The sequence below is a fragment of the Spea bombifrons genome, chromosome 2, assembly GCF_027358695.1.
Source record: "Spea bombifrons isolate aSpeBom1 chromosome 2, aSpeBom1.2.pri, whole genome shotgun sequence".
NCBI classification, from domain to species: Eukaryota; Metazoa; Chordata; class Amphibia; order Anura; family Pelobatidae; genus Spea; species Spea bombifrons.
Window position 1 is genome coordinate 133,093,630 of NC_071088.1, and position 19,146 is coordinate 133,112,775.

Consider the following 19,146-nt stretch of genomic DNA (forward strand, 5'->3'; position numbering starts at 1 on the left):
TGACCCCGAAAAAGTAATTATTAATAAAAAAAAAAAAAATAATAATAATATACCATTTCCAACAGCTCGCCTAAAGTGTTTTGTCTGTTTCTAAACCTAATTAGACATAAAGTATTATGATTAACAATCCTTTAGTTATTCAAGGTGCTATATTTTTTTTATGAAATATGAAAAAGGTAAGGTGTTATCTAGAATACAATACTGAGTGTATACTTACAAAAACATCCCCTGCTGTGAGAGTTTGGATATGAATAAATATCGGGGAAGCGCCCCGTTCATCCTCGGCTAGCGCTGAAAACACTGGCTGATTTGCTGTAATGTTCTTGTTTCGTGTGTTTTCTTCCGCGCTGTTAGGGTTGTTTTTCTCCATTTGTAAGTCAGGTAAAAGATGCTCCTTACTGGAACAAGACGCAGACTCGGTTTCCTTTTTCTGCGAAAGAAAAATAATACTTAATTTGTTCAATTAAGATTTTCCAAGCATTAGCAATGAAAATCAAACAAATGATGTTTTATGTACCAACCCTCCTCAAAAAATGCTGATTTTTATAAATAGATTAGTAATGCCTGCTATTTAATATAATTGATATGTAAATATGCTCCTTGTGATACCTTAGATTTATCAGTTATTAATCTGCATTTGATAACATTAGGTTACCTTTTTATTGGACTAAAATTGAATTTTTAGGAAGAACTCAGAAAGAGACCAAAAAAATCAAACATTAGACACAGTTTATGGGCCAAGACATTGACTGATATGGATATCTGGAAACGCTCCGAGTTTGACCCGGAGTCTCCGGGTGAAGAACTGCTTTCCCGGGTCTCCAAGTCATCCTCCAGGCAGGGGAGCCGTGTTTGACCATGTCTACTATCCACTTGGCCATCCTTCTCGCAGATTAAGTAAGCCACCCTAGGGCTGACCACGCCCCATTCACAGCTAGTCCCACCCAATCATGTATAGCCCCGCCTCCACAGAAAGGGGAGAGCTCCGTGTGGAGTTCCCAGGTACGTTGAGCTATAATTCCCAGGAATGTAAAGTTGCCACAAACTTATTACATCAGAATGAAAAGAGGGAGCATCAGGAATGGCGCATTTAAAGAAGAATTCAAAAAACTAGCATTAAATGGAGGAAATATTATATCAAGCGATCCTTTACAAGGTAACATTAGGCTAAGAATTGTGTACGGAGTAAATTTCTTTCCTAAAAAAAACCTGACCATCCGTGCATACGGTTTCTGACAGAAAAGATTATGAAGAGGTAACACTGACTGCCTATAATGTCTCATTGAAGCTGACAAGTAATCTCCGTGGTTTCCCCTCCGGTGCTGCCTGTCAGGGAGACCTAGGCAGTAACATCTCCACCTTTCAACGATTCCGGAAAAAGCGTAAGTAAAAAGGTTTTATCCACCAGGATGTAGCAGAAACATCAGAAAAGACACAAGCGTCCAAGATAGCACGGCGATTTTAAAGCGATAATGGCTTTATTTCGTCTTTATATAGGTGATGTCGGTTACAGAGTTGCGTGGCTTACATGGATTTTCAGGGTGCAGCCATTTTCTATATTTATATGTTTTCTATGGGTTTTCCATTTTGTTCTTAATGCCATGTATTCCTTAACAGGCCTAGGCCAGAAAACAAGTCACGAGGATTATGGACACGACAAAAATGGCGAAGCAGCTTTGCAAAAGAACCGACTCTGGAGGATCGGAGAAAGTGTATGATGTAAGTAAAGTTAAGCAGTGATCAGTGATGTAATCAGTGATGCTTTTTTAAGTTTCATTGAGAAACGCACCAACCATTCTCGTCTAGAGGCTGGAGTCACGACTGAGCAGTGAATTCGCCACTGACCCTCCCTATTCTTCTGGGTAACGACATATTTTGTGTTACATGAAGATAGGGCTCCTAGCAAAATGGTAGATTTTGGTTGTTATACCAAGGTCAGCTCAATAAAGGAATGGTTTCTTGGGTTTATACTCCACAGGTTTTGTCCCTTGAGTGGGTAGGGTGCTCCAACCCAATGGTTACTGTTGGTACTTGGCGGGATATCCCTACAATATTGTTTGGTGCCTCATGTAGGCAACAGATACAAGTTGTGCTATGGATACCTTGCACTATTCTACTGTTACCGGTCCCTTTCAAACGTTAGAACACTAAAGTAGAGGCAAGATTTGTATCTACATTCCTCATCTGTTTACTTAACAGATAATAAAATCTTTAGTAACAGCAGAAACGTATTTATCACATAACAAGATTCTCATAAAATAGCTTCTTCAGCTAAGGTCAACATCGTGACATCAAATACATTTTTTCAATCAAAAAACATGTTTTCTCTTTTCCCAACTCAACAGTGTTACTTCTATTCATATTTGTGTCATATCCTTTTTACATTGTGCAAAATTTACAACTTAAGCTGTAGGCTTTCGGTTCTTCTTATTAAATATTCCCTTGAAATTTAAACATTTTCTTGCATGACTGCGAACAAACATGTAAATTTAATTCAGTGGTAAAAATACCATTTCTTATACGCCGGCTTTTTTTTTTTTTTAAATAACCAAGTTACTTATGATGCAGTATCTTCCCGTGCTATACAAATGAAAGATATTAATAATAATACATTCATTCATTACGTACATTCATTCATTCACAAAAGGTCATGTTCAAGTAGAATTAAGGGAGAAACTATTCAAACGTCAGAACTATATTTGTTATTTTGCTGTTTTTCTCCAACCCTAAAATTTTACTTTTTTCTTATTTTAGTGTAGAGAGTTACAAATATAACAAAATCTTTACTAGGCATAAAATATAGAAAACTAGAAACTGAAATTCTACTGGGAGGGATACAAAGTGTTAGGAACGTTATGAGCCCTTTTCCTTCGTCCTTCATTTTTATTTTTGGTTAAGTGTTTGAAAAAGTGTTGAAGTGTTTTCCCAAATCTTACATTTTACCGTTTAGCTCGCTGCCTAAACTGATGTAATCATCAAGGCCAGATTAAGGAGCTTTACAGGCGTAACTGATTTTGTCGATCACGAAACAGGTACTCATACACCAACAACCGAGAGATTATGGGGGTTCAGTTAAATGGTGTGATAAAAAACATCGTGGACTTCTCAACAATTTATCCAAAGTCACTTGCCGAATTTTATGAAACGAGAAAATCTTTTTGATGCCATGTGTTATTGGCCTCCAGTTAACATGTAGTAATAATTTGAATAAATTGCCTCTTTGTGATACTCATTTTGTTAAGAAAGTTTAGTAAAAAATAAAATGTTATAAATATTATTATGATGTATTTGAAAATGACTTGTTCTTAAAAAAAATAAATAAAAAAGTTGGCACCCCAATAATACACAAGTATCGCAACTTCTGAAACTTGCAAGTTTGAACTGCTAATTCAGGGGCATCCAACATGCGGCCCGGGCAACCGATCTTACGCGGGCCGCACCTCAAGCCTTGCTACTTACCTGTGGGAGGGTCTTCTGTACTACTACTGCATAGAGGAAGCGGAACCTAGCAGAGTTCACGTGACATCACATGACTCTGCTCCAGTCCTGCTTCCTCTGTGCTTTACCAGAGAACGCAGAGGTAGGCCGCGCCCTCTGCTGAAGTCTGAGCAGCATCGAGGAGCTGCAGTGCAGGTAAGGGGGTGGGGAGGGTGTTTGAATGAGTATGCGTGATTGAGGGAATGAATCTGTGAATGAATGAGTATATGAATGAGTGTGTGTGTGTGATAGCATGGATGTGTAAGTGCTGGAACCTAGGCATGATGGGACTGTGATTGCTGTTAGCAATCACACTCCTATCATGCCAAGTCAGCCAGTACATCCTGAAACTTGACTAGCTGCCCCCCTTGTGTATTGATGCTGCCAGCAGTATGGGGTCTGCACATCACAGCCACCCTGTACCAGCATGTACTGGCTGACTTGGCATGATAGGAGTGTGATTGCTAACAGCAATCACAGTCCCATCATGCCTAGGTACCAGCATTTACTGGGTGCCTGGGTATGATAGGAGTGTGATTGCTGTTAGCAATCACACTCCTATCATGCCAAGTCATATTGCTAATTTTTTTGTCCAATTGTGTGTTACCTACTTTTATTAAAAATGTAAGTTATTATTATTTTTAAAGGTGGAGGTCATTTTTGGTTTTGGCTAAGTGAACCGTGAATGTTTTGGTCCAGAATTTTCATTTTGGTGTATCCCTAGAATAAATAGAACTATTTCATTTTTAATTATCCTGAGTCCTGAATTTGTAGTCACAAAACTTTCTAGGCCCAGAAATCAGTGAGAGGAAAAGTAAAGGTTTTGTGTCATTTTACTTCATTTTAATCTGCATATTTTATTAAAGCCCATATTTTCTCACAGTGAAAAATGAGTGCGGCCCACGCATGTATACAATTCTGATGAAGTGGCCCACTGCAGAAAAAACTTGGACACCCCTGTGCTAATTGGTAACATCTTGACCACTGGATGGGGTCCCATCCAACGGTGAGTTGGACTCCTTTGGCTATTACCACCCGGAGTAGCTGAACCTTAGACAGCTGGGGTCCTAAATACTTCACCGGTACCAGACCTCCCTCCAGCTTGACCTGAAACAAAGAAGGGGGGACCAAATCTGGAACTTCACCAAATCTGGTGAAGCCCCTTCTTAATGCAAATTACTAACCTGTTCTTAGCTAACCTGCTCCCTACACTGTCTATCCTACTGAGCACTGATACAGACTTATTGGAACCCACTTAGTAGAATATTCTCAATCTGCTCCTGCTCTATATATTTAACGGCCATTCCATATACTGTCGTGCAGCCCTTACATGAATGTTCTTGCTCTGCTAAACTTAACACCGATAAACAAAACTTCAGGCGAGAAGAATAAAATGACAGAACCGCAAAGGTTTATTTGCTCAATTAGCGGTTTGTCTTGGTGGAACAGCAGCTTTAACAGTATTTGAGACTCTCGATATAATGGATACCAGCCTAATGCATCCTAAATTCAGCACATCTGTTGCACATTGCCTTTTCAGGGCCGTTCTTGCCCCCCAGTCAACACTTATCTCTTGCTGACTTGCAATACAAGGGGACAAACGATTTACTTTAATTAGCTGCCGTTACATCTAATTGCCCGAAGACTGCCCCTTGCAAGGGAAAAAGAACACTTCAAGAAATCAATCATTTATTTTTAAGTTAACTTTCTTTTATTTCATTTTCTCTTATTTTTAATAAGCTGCATGAACTGTAATACGTATTAAGTGTTCTACTTTTTATTATACATGCTTTAAGCAGCATTGCGCATGCAAGTAATATTAAAAGACAGGAGAAATGTTAGAACAAAAGGTCGTAATCTAAAACTAGAGGACCAGAAGCTCAGATTCAATGTTAGGAAGATTCTTTAATGAGAGGGTCGTAGATACGTAGAATAGCATTCCAGCAGAAGTGGTAGAGGGTAATACAGTGAGGGAATTTAAACATGTATGGGATAGGCATATGGCTCCTGAACCTAAGACGAGACCATGGGCTTTCATGTAAAAATGTAATAGTCAATGAAAAAAAGTTTTACAACCATGATTTATTAAATAATAACTTTAAATCTGAAAATTATAAAGTGTTATTAAATGGTACGTGATTTGCTAATGTCAATTGTGGTTAAATGAACTTTATTAATAATGCACTCTGGTTGATTATTGTCTCCAAACTAACACTGATTACGGTAAAATATATGTTTCCTGCCAAGTGGAAACGGCATAATTTAATACATTTTGAGTAGCGAATGTCCTTTAACTGCCCATTCCATAGCAGGACAGCGTGCGGTTGGCAACTACAGAAATAATTACATTTAGCTAGCGACAGAAAATGTCATTTTTTTTCTACCCCAATAGTAAAGGGGTATTTTGGTACCTTCTCCACCAGAAAACGTAGATCATATTATTTGGTGGGAAACCATGATTTTTAAACCAGTCCCCAAGAAACACCAATGGTTCTAGATTAGCCATTTTCTTTCCAGAAGAGTTATTCTGAATATGGCCTTTCAGGACTCATTTCAGAATAACTGCGATAGAGGATTGAGCGTCTTATAGTTCAACGGTCAAATATGAACTATGTATGCTTCACATAAGCAGGTGGCTGAAGTCAAACTCAAGGGGTTCTATTATCCCATAATCTTACATTTTATTCTCCTACGCACAATAATTCCACCGTATGAGTCTCTTGTTGGAGCACCTATCTTAACTCACTGTCCTTTGGATCTTTATGATGATTCCTGTCCATTATTTTAAATCTCCCTTATTGTTAAGTCCCCGGTGGCTCGGGCAGCCTTTGTGAGAAGAAGGTAGAGAACTTCACGACAGGAACTCTGGTTTGCCGGCTATCGAGGGCTATAGCACCCATCGTCCTCATTATGATTCCAACTTTTTGGGGGATTTTAGTCATCAGCAGTCCATTATTTATGCAAGAAATAAAATAAATATATGTAAATACAAGGGGGGTTTTGTACAGTAGAGGGGCACCTGTGACATCACAATTACTGATCAACGCGCGTCAGCTTGGATTAGACATTTTCCCCGTCATACCGGCCGGCAGAAATCCCAATAGATCAGAAGGCAGTATCCTACCTATCCTTCCTACTATGCATTTTTGGGAATCTATGCGTCTACATTTCCACTCTCTTGTTATTCCAAGGATTGAACGAGCCGGTTTGTTCGAAATAATATATTGAAAAGAACATCTCTTTATCTCAATGCTAGTCCAAGGACGAGAACGAAATCCGGTTAACGACGTCTAAAATGCATCTGTGATTTCAACTTTTGTCAGTCTATAATATAGATGAATTTTTGTTGTTTTTCAATTCCATCGATGTCCTACTTCCTACAAGTTAACGTTCGATGACAGTTTACAATTTGACTCTGGCAGGCCAATTTTTTTTTTTGTTTTGCGCTCATTAATCTGGTTACAAGATACGATTGTAAAATGAGATGCCTTTGGCACTATTTGTCTTCTGCTAGAGATATAGCCAAATAGAAACCTTCTGAGATCATCATTCACAAACGAAATTATTCTCCTTCACCGCGGAGCCGTACAGGGAAGCTGCAGAATTTAAGCCGGTTTCGTAATTTAGCGTTTTTAATGGGAACATTAAGAGAGGAAACAGCTCAGAGCGCAATAAGGACGGTACAGTTTACGAAAGCTTGGGTCCATTAGTCATTTTATTAACGTTCAAATGTGGAAAATACTTAATGGCGGAATGGAAAATCCCTGGGATTAAGTAAAGCCATGAACATTCAGAGGACAAAATGAAATGTAACTCCTATCAATGGGAACAAAATTAAAACTAGCCTTCAAATTACACCATATGGTGAATCATATTACAGAACCGTGATCCCTTAACCCAAAGTGCAAAGCTCATAGTCACACAGAAATTTAGGCTGAAATAAGACACAAGTCCATAAAGTTTAGCCTTCTTCAATATACTCTTACTCGTTGTACTCTTATCTAAAACATTAAAGGCCCATTACTGTAAAGCAAACCAATAACCAAAATAGCTATACAGAATCTTTAATGTCATCGGGCACGGAATTCATTTTTTGTTTTGGAGTAGCCTCTTTCCACGGCCCAAAGTTGAGGACCAATGGCTTTGACGACCATCGACGGAACATTTTAAGGTACAAAATATAAGCCACCTACCGGTTTTAACTTTTAAGTTTCACTGTCTACCACCTGGCACCGAACCAGTCCATGAATGGATGTCTTCCCTGGGGGCTTCCAGGTGGGGATGGGGGCAGGTAGCTTTATTTTAATTTAGACTTTAGACTTAGCATTTATTTATTTTTTATGTACTTTTACTTTATACCGTATTCTTACTGTAAATTCACTGAAAGAATACGCTTTGTGATTATTGAATTGAAAAACATTTTGTGTATGTGTGATTGTTTTTTTTTAATGAAATATAGCTATTTTTACGATTTCGCATTGCACAAAAGGAAAGCGAACTTAACCACATTCAATCCAAGGTACTTTATTGCATACATTTCACACATTGCAATACATTTTTATTGCCTTCTGTAATATAATCCTTGTGGTGTTTTATAGAAACCATTATTTGTTTTTATTAAAAAATATAATACTACCGTAATTCTCTTACCCGGGTGTCATTCTGCTCAGTTGCTCATGTCATTAGCTTCATCTATCTTTCATACCCCTTACCTGTCAGGCAGTAGTATATTTACCCCAGGTGCTGCTTTGTAATTGGCTCATTGTGCCACATGACATCATAGCGGTACCACCCAGTTTTACCGCAGAGGGGCTTTATGTCCCAGGCCACAATATGCTGCTCCTGTTATACTCACTCATACTTATTCCTGGTATCTTGAAACAGTGAGTATAATAGAAGCCACATATTGTGGCCTGGGGCATAAGCCCCCTGCAATCTACAGAGAAGGAACGCACCCAACAAAGTATCTCACAGAGCATGCAACACTGTCTGTGTTCCTTCTCTGTAGACTTCAGCGTACCAGACAGCAGCTCTGTTCCAACATTTGACTGTTCTCTGCTTGCCCTGACCCCCTAGGCCAGTTTTGGGTTAACATTTTTGTCTACTCCTTACTTTAGTCCTGGTGGCCACAGAGCACCCAAGATCTCCAACCTCCAGAGAAAAAGAGGCTTTCTCTGGTGAAGAGACAGGCTTTAGCTAGTAGATCTTCTCCTTGCACCATTACATGATAGAAGCATGGTTACCACCTTCCCATTAATATTTTCTACCAATTTTATGATATAAAGAGCATGAGAAACGACTTTTATCCAAGAAACATACTAAATAACACTTTCCACTTGTCTGCTGGACTTCCATTTGGTTCTCCAATGGTTACCATTAGTATTTCGAATGTCCTATGTGTAGGAACCTACCTATTTGTTTTGTCTCACCCCCCCTTCTCTTTTTTTGGTATCCACTTCCTAATATTGAAAATAAAGAAATACTGATTTACCCTAAATAACACTTTTCACCCCATGGAAGCTCCTCTGGAAAAAATTCTGCGGCTGAGATTCTGTGGCCTCTTGCATCATAACAGTCATGACATTTAGGTCATGAGCCCCTTTCTGACATCAGGATACTCCGATACCATACACCATATTAGGTATATGGCTTAATTTAAGCTTAATTCATATAAGTGTTCCTTATCATACACAACATTTTCTAAAAATGTACTTTTTTATAGTACCTTGGTAGGCGATCCAATCAGAGTTTCTTCGATACTTGTTGTTTTACCATGCCGTTTGTCTGTAATTTACAAACATTGTGTTAGAAAATGAGTTTACATAGAGATTAGATGGCTAAAGTCACCTGTGATTAAAGGGCTCATTCAGTTAAGAGATATGCCCACAGTGTTATGCTTGGTGGGCAACAAGATCCTAGTGGTTTCAGTAGAGCTTGTCTGTGAAAGTCAATGAATTGGTCTTGGGCTCAGTTACGCAGGAAAACTCCAAGCTCGTCGGTCTTCAAACTCGCCAGTGGATCTGGTCCCAACGGACATCACTTACTTTAAATGGCCAGCCTAGACTTGTGTTAGTGAATACCTCGGAGAGTGCACTCTATAAACCTAGCATCACAAATACCTTCAAGCAAGGACACCATTGAAAACATGACACGGCACCAACATGGCAGTCCTCACACACAGAACAGAGGTACATTTTTAAGTGAAAAGGAGTAGAAACTATTATTGACAGTTCCCCTTTAATGGCGAAAAGGTTACATTCTATGACTTTTACTCATTCCTTCAAAGCACATCACACATCAATGTTTGGACATGCCTAAATCCACGAGACGGACAAGTGCGCAAGCTACGGTGTGACGGCGTATGCCAGGAGCAGCTGAGACGCAACGAGGCACATACACATCCGAACACGCAGAAATGCGGACATCCTTAGTAACGCAAAAAAAAATTCTTCAACGTATATATGGAAAAAATGATATTTTTATTTTATATATGTGCATAAAAATAAAAGGCGATGCAAGAAAGCCACTAGAACTGCAAATTATCCAACGTAACCAAATACCAAGTTACACTGAGAGCCTTGCAATGCATGCAGTGTAAGCACTACATAAAATGTATAAATGGAACAAAAACACACATTCACTCTTAAGATAGGTCATCAACCCCTTCAAGACCCCTGCTTTTCTCATAACCTAAAGGCAGTAGTTTTTTTTTTTTGTTTTTTTTTATTATTACCATGTTTGTAAAATGATGCATCCCTTTTTCCATGTTTGATGTGCTCAAGCAAATTATATTTGTTTTATAGTAGTCGCTGAAGCCGTATTAATACGTATTACACTATATTTATTAGAACTAATAGATAAAAAGCTAAAATTGCAAAAATATATATTTTTTTTGCAATTTTACCCTATTTTTTATTTTTTTTATACTTAGGGGCAGCAAAGGTTTTTGTTATTATTTTATACTGTCATTGGTAAATATACAAAGTATTAGATAACATTATTTATGTTTTTTATGATTATTATTATTATTTTGCACAGCTCCCAGTGCAACATGACGCTCTCCTTCTGGCAGAGGAGAGTATAGGCAGTCTTTAGACTGAACATCCACGCGCCGGCGAGATCTCTCCACTGGTGAAAAAAAAATTCCGGAAGCATTATTATGTCCAAAAGGCCACTAAAAGACGTCAAATACCTTTGCGTATGGAATGATTCCAACCTGTAGGCTCTTACGGCGTGTAAAAACCCTGTTACTTATTGGAACTTATTATCCTTGGTAGGTAAACCTTAATCAAAGTACTCTTTCCATAAGGAATTACTAGATAATTAAAATGAATATCAATCCCACCAACGAAACAGAATACAGAATCTTCCGTTGTTTCAATATAAAACAAAATTCAATATAAAACAAAATTATATTTCAATATAAAACCAAATAAATTTGAGTACTTACCGTTTTTTGATGACAATGACTGCAGGTTTGCCATAGATTTTAACACCCGCACTGATCCCTGAAAAATACAATAGTGACGATAATATGGCATGTCTTTATATTTTTTTATTAAATGTATATACGTTTATTTAGTATGTTATAGTTTTTAATAAAGTGGAGGTACAACGAGTACAGTCTGATAAGAAGTATGGTAATCATACAGACATTATCGGGGTACAGTAGGTATGCATACATCACAAAAGGAGACTCCTGTCCTGTAGAGCTTACAGTCTACGTAATTCAATACAGAGCTTGTTTTCAATGATCACAACGTTTCTATTTGTGTTTTATCATATGGGTGATTAAATATAAGGTTATAATTCCTGATTTTGTTATTTCTTTAAACATGCATTGGCTCCTGAATCTAAGACAAGACCAAGGACTGATTTTAACCTGTATCTGGAAAAAACCATGCAGACTACATGGGCCGAAGGGTTCTTATCTGCTGTCAAATATTATGTTTATATACGCAGACACAGAATGGGAGGAGGTTTAATTGCACCTCCCCCAACACAAATATTTATTAGTACTAATAGACAAAAATAAACTAAAAAAATATTTTGGAAGCCATATATCTTACATAGTACCCTATTTTCTTTAAATACTTTGGGGGCAACAAAGGTTTTTTTGAATTATTTTATACTCAGTAGTAAATATACAAAGTATTAGAGAACATTATGTTTTTTATGATTTTTCAAATTACTATTAATATTATTTTGCACAGCTCCCTGTGCAACATGACGCTCTCCTTCTGACAGAGTATAGGCAGTCTTCAGGCTGAACATCCATGTGGCGTATATATATATATATATATATATATATATATATATATATATATATTGCTGGTCTTGGGTATCATATGGGACAATGTATGCCTTTTTAGCAGTGGAACGACAGCGAGGATTGTGGGTAGTGATGCTCAAGTGTATAATAAAGATGTAATAGCCACAGAGCTCCAGTAGATGGCGATCATGGGGCCTTAGTTTTGCATGGACGAAGAATTTTAAGAAGTATTATTAAAACATATGATTATTACAACTAGTATAAAAAAAATAATGGGCTTTCAAGCTGTTGTAAATTATACGTTAAAGAGCTATAGCATACTGGATTCCTCTTAAAGTAATTTAATGTTGCCACATATGTCATTAAGAGGTTAGCTACACATAACAAAAATGGCCCATTTAGTGATTATTCTCCATTATTAACCAGAATAATAAATAATCCTGCACAATATACCCTTGAATTTTGTTCAAAATGTCCTACTGGGGCGCTTTCTAATATATTTCACTGTACTTTTATTAAGGGCATAGTTTTGTGTAATTTATCCAAAAGCTTAATAAGAATTAAACTACATGCACTAAACCGCCTACAGAAAAATTCAGATCATTGTATATGAACCAGAAAAAAAGGACGTGAGACAAATTTTAGGCCTGAATTAGGCAATGCCCAACCTGAATTCATCACTGGACAGGCACTACAGGGTAAATGTAGATAAGTGGAACAGCCTCCCATCGGCAGTGGTAGAGGCTAATACAGTAATAGAATTTAAACATGCATATGATAGACGTAAAACTATCCTGAAACTAAGACAAGATCAAGGACTGAGTAAGACCTAAGTCTTACATCAGGAAAAATGGCCAGACTAGATGGGCTGAATGGTTCTTATCCGTCGTCAGTTTCTATGACATAACGGTTGACTGTGATGAAATACCTTCAGTATTTAACATTTCCCTCTATATCGTAGACATTATTGAATAAGGAATTTTTATTTCAAATGACCAGCATTTTTGTGAAAATATGACACCTGCGCGGGCTGAAATCTTGATTTAGAAGTAAAAAAAATGAACTTGAAAAGCATAAAAATAAATCATATAAATATGCAATATAAATAAATATGCAAATTTACAATTACCCTGGTTGAAAACTTAGAGGCTATTACTAGTAAATAAATGTTATTCTAAACCATAAATAGAATATTATAAAGAAAAAAAGTATCATCCGTTATATTGTATATGTTACAGATTCTAGATTCCATTTTTAACCCCTTAAGGACAATGGGCTGTCCTTAAACCCATTAAAAACAATGGATTGTGAGCCCGTACATGTACGGCCTTTGTCACGAAGGGGTTAAAGCCAGGCTAATGTCAGTTTATCTTAGAAGACAAGTGGTATGATCTCTAATTATTATAGTTTCTACTTTGGCAGATCTGGGTATTAAAACCAAGTCCCGTGGGCATCGCATCTCTCCAACCGACGGCAAAACTTTTGGGGCAGTCGGTTGGCAGCTTTCCACGAGCGATAACATTGATTTAGCATCGTACAATACAAAGCCCCGAAACTCATTTCTAGCAAATCACCAATTTACACATTACTTTTGCAAGTTTTCAGCAGACGTGGGCACTATAATTACATATTGAGCAATAAATCCTACCGGATTTCCAATGATTAGCAAAAGCATAGTGGAGGCAGCGTGATAAATATATATACGACTCACTTACTGTTTTGATCACATATATTTTAGAAGACGCCTTCGAGTCTTTTGTAATAACGGTTCCTGGTCTATAGAAAAAAAAAAAAAAAAGCAACAACACAATTGACTTTATATCTCATATGATGAATTCCTTTAGCGTTTGTAGCCGGTGGAATAAAAATAAACTTCTAGAGATGAGAAACCAAACTTTATCCAAAGTTCTATAACTCAACTATTGTTTTTTTTTTTTTTTACACTGTTAGTTCTTTACAATTGTTACATTTATGAAATACCAAATTCCCAGTTGTATAAATATTATTGCTACCTTCGGCCAACAATAATCTTAGGTAGCTGGTAAAAAAAATTGTTTTACAGTTTCTGATAAGTTGTGTCCAAGCAGTAACATATTCTGACTAGCTAAATATAGATCATAGGTATATCTATATGACGAGGAAGAAGAAAAATGATGTATAGTGAAAAGAAAAGTCCTTAACCCCTTAAGGACAATGGGCGGTCCCTAAACCCATTGAAAACAATGCATTTTGAGCACGTACATGTACAGGCTTTGTCATTAAGGGGTTAAATAATGTTCAATGTTGTTCTATGCGACTGTGGAGATATTGCGTAGAAATTAATGGCTAACAATGCTAAAAATGTTGGATCACTTATCATAATCCACTTTAAAAGCAACATTCTAACCACCAGGTTAATTTGTCTTAATTGAAAAATGACTTTTGGTTCTCTTCTCGATGATCGAGTTGTAGGTCAAGTTGCTTGGGCTAATTTGACCAAGTTGGCTGAAATGGAGCTAAAATTAAATTAAAAAGTAGGGGCAACAAGACCAATAGCTATGATTTATCCATACTTTAAGCATCATTTTTTAATTTGTAAATATAAAAATGACATTCAGCAGAGTTTGAAGGTCAAACTGGGATAAAATGGAGGGGTTTATTTGATACAAAAGTAACTTTGAATTTTGAGTTGAGAGGAAAACAGATTGTAAGCTCCTATGAGCCAGACCCTCCTCACCTGTTGTTTCTGTAAGTCAAATTGTTATGTTATATACTACATGTTATGTCCTGTCTACCCATTGTACAGCGCTATGGAATATGATGGCGCTATATAAAACAATAATAATAAATTATGACTTATTAACTGTACTATGCATTTGATCTGTCTTGCGTAATACATAGAGATATTGATAAATTTTATTTTTAAAGTGAATTCACTTCAATGCCTCGGAAATCTCCTGCAACCAACTCTTTCGTGAATAAACCTTAAATAATAGTTAAATTATAATTAATTGTTTTATTGGTTTTGTTCTAGTTGATTCACATCTACTATTCATAAATCGAACAAATCCATACAATATATATTCGATGTACAATTGATCTCTTTTGCTAAGTTTAATTGATCTCCTAAGTATGATGATGCTTTTTTAAAATATAATCTCTAATGACCTTGAAGTGACTTATGATATAAATATTCGCTTTATGTATTTTTTTTCTTCAAACTTTTATGGAAATAACAAACCCAGAGTTATGGCTCATTTGACTCCGCTATATATTTTGGAACAAGTACCCAAATATATATATTTTTTTTTATATTTTTTTTTTTCATTTTTATAAATGGAATCAGGTGGTGAAACTCATTCTCAAAGCTATTGAAATAGAAAAAAAAAATGTTTAGCGAGGACAGGTTTCAGCATGAATATTTTTCATTTGTCTCAAACTCAAATTGGACTTCATATCTGTAGTCTACACACTGTATGCCTCATTGGCACCGACTGATATCACGCTTACTGGGCTATTTCTTTGGACTATTGAAACGTTTTCATACGTAGCCAGTAATGAATTCGTTAAACAAATACTTAAGACAAACCTGTAGAAGGTATGGACACATATTCTTGGATTGTTGTACGGTAGTTTATGTACTGGCCATCCAGTAAGCAAGTCAATGCTACTTAGTAGTTTCATGTATTCAGGTCCCTCCTTTGTCTCGCTGTTCAAAAATATGTTCAAAAAATCCTATAAACATAAAATTAAAAAAAATATTATGTTCAACGCTAAATAAAAAATGGCATAGTATACTAACCATGGAGCCCCTACTATAGTGAATCCCAGGTTACATTTAGGTAGCCATGAACTGGCTCTCAAGGCATTATTTTATCTCATTGGAGAATGGATGTTGGTGCGAGTGAAGATGGAGTCGAAGTTGATAACTTTTATTGGGCCAAAAATATGTAGCAGGTCCAACAATTCTGCCTTTTCTTTTCTTTGTTGACCCAATAGGGGGTATAAGACTCAAGTAAAAACTCTGTCTGTTTTACTGCCAACCACCGGGGGATCATCGCAGGTTTCAACGGCCATGATCTAGTCTTTACCATATTGGATACACTACGATTGGCAAATCAGGATGTCTAAAAAGAAGTGAAACTAAATTTCTAATAAACACAAATGCATGTTATATAACTCCCTACTTTATTAATCAAATTTTAATTTTCACCAAAATACGTTTTAAGTCACAAGTTAGACAGCAGAAGCTGAGAATAATAAAGAAGATTCCATTGTAATACTAGTTCTAGATCAGCCTTATCTGTTTGGTAATTTTGTATCTTCGTTGTTCTTCGTTTCTTTAATATTCTGATTTAAAATGTAAATCTAAACTGTTTTGTACTATATATGTATATATGTATATATATATATATATATATATATATACACCATATATATATATATATATATATATATATATATATATATATATATATATATATATAAATATATAAATGTTAAATAATATAAAAGATTGCGTTTTATTTTGCACTTCCCCAAGAAACCTAACTGGCCATGAATTTAGTTTGTATTTAGGGCCATTCCATCCATTGTTTTTATATTTTTTTAAAATTTGAATGATGCTAGACACTATATTTAATAACTCAAGCTTATTTACCACCATGGGCTGCAAGGTTATTAAATTCTAATTTAAAATAAAATATTTTCACTGGAAAAAAAAGTGGCTAATTTGAAAAATGCGTCACGATGTTTTAAGTAAGCCGTAAGAAATGAATGGAAATTGGCACTTCATCGGTACTCGATAATGATGTTCTCAGTTATTAGTATACCTGGGCTACTTTATTTAATGATTATAGCTAAGCGTTTGACATTAACAAAGTGTTAAACTGTTATGAAGGACACAAATTCCAGGAACTGAAGTTTTTGAGAATAACCATCCTCTTTTTCCAGAAGCAAATAAAATGATGAGCTAAGTCAATTGTAAAACATTATCGTTATAATCAATCTCTCGTACTCTACAACATTTGCAGAAATGATTCTTTCTTTCTGAATATATTTGATCATTAATCACTTGGCAGGACTGAAAATTGGTATTATAATGTATAATCAGAACATCATATTAAAATAATACAATGAATTACTGCTCGCGTATAATGCTCTATGTAAACTAAGAAGGCTCTTACTATAGATCATTATTTTTTTTTTGGAACATAGTGAAAATTACATTAAAAAAGTATTCACATCCAGTACATAAGCTCATAACTATCATTTCTAACCTCAAAGTCCCTTTCGCCCTCAACTCTGCCCTGTGGAACGCCCGCTTTGGATGTAGCTCGCTAATATACACGACTTATTTCTCTCTTGAGCCTTTAACCTCCTAGCTCTTATTGAAACCTGGATCCCCCACTATGACATTACCTCTTCCGCGGCCTACACTTCCGCCACACTCCTAGGCCTGGTGATATAAAGGGTGGTGGTCTAGGAACCCTTCTCTCCTCTAGTTTAAACATAAACTGAGTCTTCCCTCCCATTTTGTTCTCTCTCTACGTTCTTGTCACATTGCAGTAATATATCACCCACCTGGTCCTACCCTCATCGTTCTTTTTCCGTCAGCTCCCAACACTGCTCCCTAACCTCATCTCTTTCTTTCCCAGTGGACTAATTCTCCCACACACCGATGGGCACTCTCTCATGTGGTCTTCTCCAGATTATGTTCCCTCTCAGATTTCTCTGTCTGTCCTTTCCCTCTTCCTGACCACCACCTTCTAATCTTTTTTCCAATACGAACCCCTAACAACAAAACATTGTAGCGCTCACATTGTACTCGTAGGCCACTGCCAGATAAATTTCCTAATTTTGCAGATAATGTAGTTTTGTTTTAATATTTCATGATCTGGTAGTGTGGCCAGTGTACATTAGAAATGACCAGTTACCTGTCTGGCTATGGCTAGCAGGGAAACAGTATCATGGCATACAACCGTGGCATTTCTCTTGGCATTAGTCAAAATGGCCACATCCTGAAAGAAAATAAACATGATAGCCGTGAACACAGATCCAATAGCTCTATTTCTAAATATTAAGTGAAGCATGCAGATAACCTTCTGATTTTATGCTAAAGGTAAGTAAAACATATTAATACAGTCCTGTATACTTTAAATTAATTCAATTTATCTAGACATTTGCCACTAGACCCCAAAACTCTATGTCTGTGTTGATATCAGTCTTTTTTCTTCCTTATCCATTAGTTTCTTACAAAAAATATACATGCCCTCTCCATCAACAGATAACCTCGCACATTTAATGTCCTAGCTATAAATACTACTCTACTAATAGATATACAGTATATAGAACTGTTTAAAGGGGAACTGACACAAGATAAACCAAAATGGATTATCAGACCATTGTGAGCTTCTGTATTGTGTATCGGTTTTGTCCGACCCCTTAAATATGTGTATTGTAAGAAGCGTTGCGTAAATTATTGGCGCTATATAAATAAAAGATAATAAAAATAATGCTGTTCTTTATTGTTTATATTATTTTATGGTTGAAACCAGTTAGTAATTTTAAATTTTAAATGTTTTTATTGGCTATAAGATTTTACAAACATTTTTAAAGTGTTTAAAATAAGGAAATATTTATTGTATGCAATAATGAGATTCATGAAATGGGGTCTATAGATCTGGAAAGTATGTTTATGTTAATTTTGTATATATATATATAATTTTGTATAATTTCTTTGAATATATTATCCATAATTATTGAGTACATTTGATTAAATAATAATCTGCTGCAAAGGTCTGCAACAGGGTAGACCTTCCAGGTGGAAAACTATTCTGTCAGTCGCAACAGAAGAGAAAGTAATTTTTTCTAATGAATTAAAAGTAAGCAGGCAATGCAATAAAGTGAGCAGGGTGCTGGGGTGTATGGTCGGTGGCATGAGTAGCAGGAAGAGGGAGGAGGTTCTGCCACTTTACAGATCTCCGGTCACACCTCATCTAGAGTAATGTTTACAATTCTGGAGACCCCATCTCCAAAGGATATTGACACAGATATTGGAGAGGGTTGTGTGCAGGACAACAATTGTCAGGAAAGACTAAGTGATATATAGCTTGGAGAAAAGAAGAGAGTGGGGAGATTTTGAATCAAGATCAAAAAATCAAATTATGTGCTTCTATGCAATAATGTTTCATATGCACCTAAATTTAAAACACACACACCTGGAATGGCACACCTGTACCCTCATCCACAGTTTTTGTGGAGAAAGGTTGATCATGTTCAGTTTAGAACCCAAGAAAGAATTGCAAAAAGATCGTAGGCCAACATCTTTTCTATGTTTCAGACCAAGTCATCAGAGTAAAGTTTTACACTGAACAAAGCAAGTAGTGGTAGACGCTAATTATCATGCGGTAGAGATA

At 36.3% G+C, this 19,146-nt stretch overlaps 1 protein-coding gene across 1 annotated transcript in view; it reads right to left on the bottom strand.

The window, feature by feature from the left end:
- Positions 1-19,146, bottom strand: part of LOC128473875 (cyclic nucleotide-binding domain-containing protein 2-like) — an 82,119-nt gene that overhangs the window by 22,801 nt on the left and 40,172 nt on the right. The window contains exons 9-14 of the mRNA XM_053456099.1: positions 17,665-17,748; positions 15,318-15,463; positions 13,465-13,525; positions 10,928-10,985; positions 9,203-9,261; positions 218-430 (exon numbers count right to left, since the gene is read on the bottom strand). Of these exons, the coding sequence (XP_053312074.1) occupies positions 218-430; positions 9,203-9,261; positions 10,928-10,985; positions 13,465-13,525; positions 15,318-15,463; positions 17,665-17,748 (621 nt within the window). The remainder of the gene's footprint in view (positions 1-217; positions 431-9,202; positions 9,262-10,927; positions 10,986-13,464; positions 13,526-15,317; positions 15,464-17,664; positions 17,749-19,146) is intronic.